This window comes from Anthonomus grandis, chromosome 2, assembly GCF_022605725.1.
Source record: "Anthonomus grandis grandis chromosome 2, icAntGran1.3, whole genome shotgun sequence".
In the NCBI taxonomy this organism is placed as follows: Eukaryota; Metazoa; Arthropoda; class Insecta; order Coleoptera; family Curculionidae; genus Anthonomus; species Anthonomus grandis.
Genome location: NC_065547.1, coordinates 39855661 through 39859386, shown reverse-complemented (window position 1 = coordinate 39859386; position 3726 = coordinate 39855661). Strand labels below are relative to the sequence as shown.

Sequence of the window (3726 nt, the reverse complement as noted above, 5' to 3'; positions counted from 1 at the left end):
AGACCAAGAGAAAACCGGTCATGAAAAGGCGTAATGTGATATTAGCCGCCGAACTCAAATAAGATGAAAACAGTTCATTTAGTATATCAGGCTTTGTTTTCTCTGCGAGGAGTGGGGCTCAAGCTCTGGCTCCACCCAAAGATAACTGGCAACCTTTCCCCGAAGCCTAATTACTCTTTCTGAAATAAGTTAAAAATCCTTTAATCCAACCTCAGCACCCAGATGCTACAGAGAAAAGTATAGTATAGGAGATCAAAGTACCATAGCACGCAGTTGCAACTGAGAAGACCGGCAAGAGCAATAACAGCTAGTCCGGAAGAAACCACTGTAACAAAGGTAATTCCAAATCTAGTTGTTCTATTCCATTATCCAATAGAAGCTGATATGCTGAATAGATCTTCTGGTTTCAGCAAGATGGTGCGTCTCCCCATTTTGCAAGAAACTATCTGGATACAATTTTTTCAGACAGATATTGGCAGGATAGGACCTTTTGAATGACCACCAAGATTGCCCGATTTGATTCTGCTCGATTTTTTCCTATGGGGATATTTGAAATCCAAAGTTTATGTGACTAAGCCGGCAATTAATGAGTTGAAAACGTGAAAATGAATTTATATGTATTTAATGTTTACGTTTAGGGCATTGCCCGATAGTAAAGGGTTTACATTTTGAACACGTATTAAAGAAAAAGAAAGATTTAAGAGAACCCTTTTTAAGTTTATGAAATACGTTTTCTTTAACGGCGTGTATCTTAAAAACAATCGAATAAAGGTATAGCATATGATACATCAAAATGTTTGGAATTTCGTGGAGAATCCAAAAATATAATAACATTTAAGGTGTGTAGAAATTTGGTATTAGCCCAGCCTACATGGCACACCCTGTATAAAAACTTGTAGAAAATGCGCAACTTACAATCTCAATTGACATGTCCGAGCGTTTTTCCGAACACGCCCCCATTTATTTATTATCGAAGTTATTTCAAGTTACAGACTCGCACTCTATTATCTGACCATCACCTTTACCCTGATTATTTAATACCTGTATTTGTTAAACGACTTAAACGTGTAAATTTAAGTGACAATGACATTCCACTGTCAGTTTTGAACTGAAGGTAACCGAAATGAAAAATCCACTATTAATCCTATTATCCCTACTGCAGATTTGCTTCTGTTATAATGGATCCTCTTCATCTCTTTTACCGGAATCATTTTCAAGGTGGAAAAGCAGGAATATCATGTATACAAAGGATTTCGACTGGTGCACCCTGAATTGCCAACAAGAGAATCACATCGCATGCGTTCATAAAGGCCAATGCAAACCGATCAGCCCTTGTACTGTGCCCAAATTTGATCCCGCAGAGATTGTTGAGGAGCATAACAAACTAAGGTTTTTCTTATTTTTTTCTACAATTTTTTTTCATACCTGATATGAAATTTGGAGTTCAATTGAAGATTTGGTCGAAGGTCTTGACGCGTTGATTTAAGTTGACACGCGTGTAAACACACGTGTTTGACACGCTTTGCGTCTTGATTGTCCAAAACATTGTAATTGTTAGTTCTTCAATATAATCTCCCCTTGATTGGTTTTGGACCTAAAGATAATTGAAGTTATATGTTCTTATTTTGTTTTAGAAATAAATTTGCCAAAGGCGAAACAACACAAGCACCAGGAGTGACTGCCTCTAACATGATTGCCCTCGACTGGGACTGGGATTTGGCGTTTCTCGCCACGTGCAATCTAAAAAAGTGCGAAGACTCGATGAAACATGACCACTGCCACGTGACTGAGACCCATAAAAGCGCGGGACAAAATTTGGCATGGACGAAAGGATTTAAGGATCCCTGCGAAAAACGAATAACTAATATGGTCAATGACTGGTACGTAAATGTTTAAACAACTATATATTAAGTAACACATTGATCATATATTCGTGATATTTTAGGTTTGATGAAATTAAACCCCTAACCGCAGATCAAATTAAAGCATTGACAAGCAATTTTCAGATGCCTCCTATGGCCGGTCATTTTACTCAATTAGTATGGGCGGAGATAACACATGTTGGATGTGCCCTAACCAGTAAAGACGATGGCACAAGTACTATTTGTACTTTGGCATGTAACTATGGCCCGGCGGGCAACATTCTAACAGGTAATTCTTAAACATTAATAACGATGCGATTGTTAACTCACTGGTTAATTGACAACAACTTAAACTCTAGATGGTTTTAAAATTTGGCACGTTTCATTTCTTATTTTTTAGATTCGATGTTTAAAGAGGGCGCAGCTGCGAGTGCATGTTCAAATGGATTGTCTGCCAACGCCAAATACCCCGGACTATGTGGAGAGGGATACAAAGCAACTGATAATCCATACGAGCTTAATTCTGTATCTAGTATTTATGGAAACTCACAGCTTGCTTTAATTTTGTTTAGTATTGGAAATGTTTTAATTGCTTTTGTAAATTTAATTAATTAATTTTTTTGATCTTTTGCTTATTTAATCTTTTATCTGATGATACAAAAAAATAAACTTTTCTCAGGTTGTACAACAAGCGTTTTATGAATGAAATATTTTGATTTGAATCTCAATTTTAATACAAATCATACCAAGTGTTTTCAATATTAAAGCAGGAATGTTGGCACGAAACGTGCAATGATAAAATAATAAATTTGTTGGGATATTTCAGACAGTTATAAGTGCCTATCTTTGTTCAGGAGGAGCTCGAGTATAGTTAAGGGCATTCCTGATCTTGTCATATACAAGGTATCTACTATAAAAACTACTATACTTTAAAAGGGTGATTAAAGAAGTCATTTGCAATAAAAAAGTCGTATAACATTTTTTCAAAAAGTTGTTAGTTCTTCTGGTATTTAACATTTTTCGATTTTATCAAATTTCTTCCATTTTTTTCTTATAAACAAGAATATCTCCGTTATTCTTACCACCACATAAAATTTAGATACAGCATCTGAAAGAGAATTAAATTTGCTATAAGATAAGTGTCTTTAAGATTTTGAGTAATTTTTTATACCGGGTGTTATCAGAAGTTAAATGTAACATTTGGAAAATGTGCAAAATTAGTGGTATCTTCTTCGTTGCCGTTTTTCTAAAATTTGGTAAATAGGAACATGTTTTTTTTTCAGCAAAAACTTTTGCATTTAATATGCTTTCCAATGATATACTTACATTTGTCTTAGCTATTTGTTTTTACAGCAATATCATGGGCAAAAGAAAGAAAACCACAAAAATTGAAAATTTTCAAATTTTATATTTCTTGATTGACCAAAATTAAAAAATCAAAATTTCATTAAACAAACCTAAAATTATAACAATTCTTCAAAATGTGCTCCCTCTTGTTCAATACATTTGATGCATCTTCTTCTGACACTATCAACAACCCGTTCTAGTTCAACGCGGTTTTGTCGCATTTCATTGCAAGGCACACTAATTCGATTAATTAGTTCGTCTCGAGTATTAATGTTAATACTATAAACATTTGATTTTAATATGCCCCAGACATAAAAGTCAAGGGGCGTAAGGTCAGGGCTTCTGGGCGGCCATCTTACCGGACCGTATCTTCCGATCCATTTCTCCCAAAAGCATTGATTCAAGGAATTTTGCACAATTCTGCCAATATGGGTTGGACATCCGTCCATTTGAAACCAAAGTTCCTGTCTAGCGGCTAAGGGGATTTCTTCCAGAAAGTCAACAAGGTCATTATTTA

The 3726-nt window shown here is 35.3% G+C and overlaps 1 protein-coding gene across 1 annotated transcript; it reads left to right on the top strand.

Moving 5' to 3' along the window:
• The first annotated feature begins 985 nt into the window (after window positions 1-985).
• On the top strand, window positions 986-2477 carry LOC126750423 (scoloptoxin SSD552-like). Its single transcript, XM_050460049.1, has 5 exons — window positions 986-1114; window positions 1219-1389; window positions 1635-1880; window positions 1946-2151; window positions 2263-2477. Exons 2-5 carry the CDS (start codon window positions 1238-1240, stop codon window positions 2475-2477), a joined length of 819 nt encoding a protein of 272 aa, XP_050316006.1. The 5' UTR covers window positions 986-1114; window positions 1219-1237.
• The last annotated feature ends 1249 nt before the right edge of the window (window positions 2478-3726 follow it).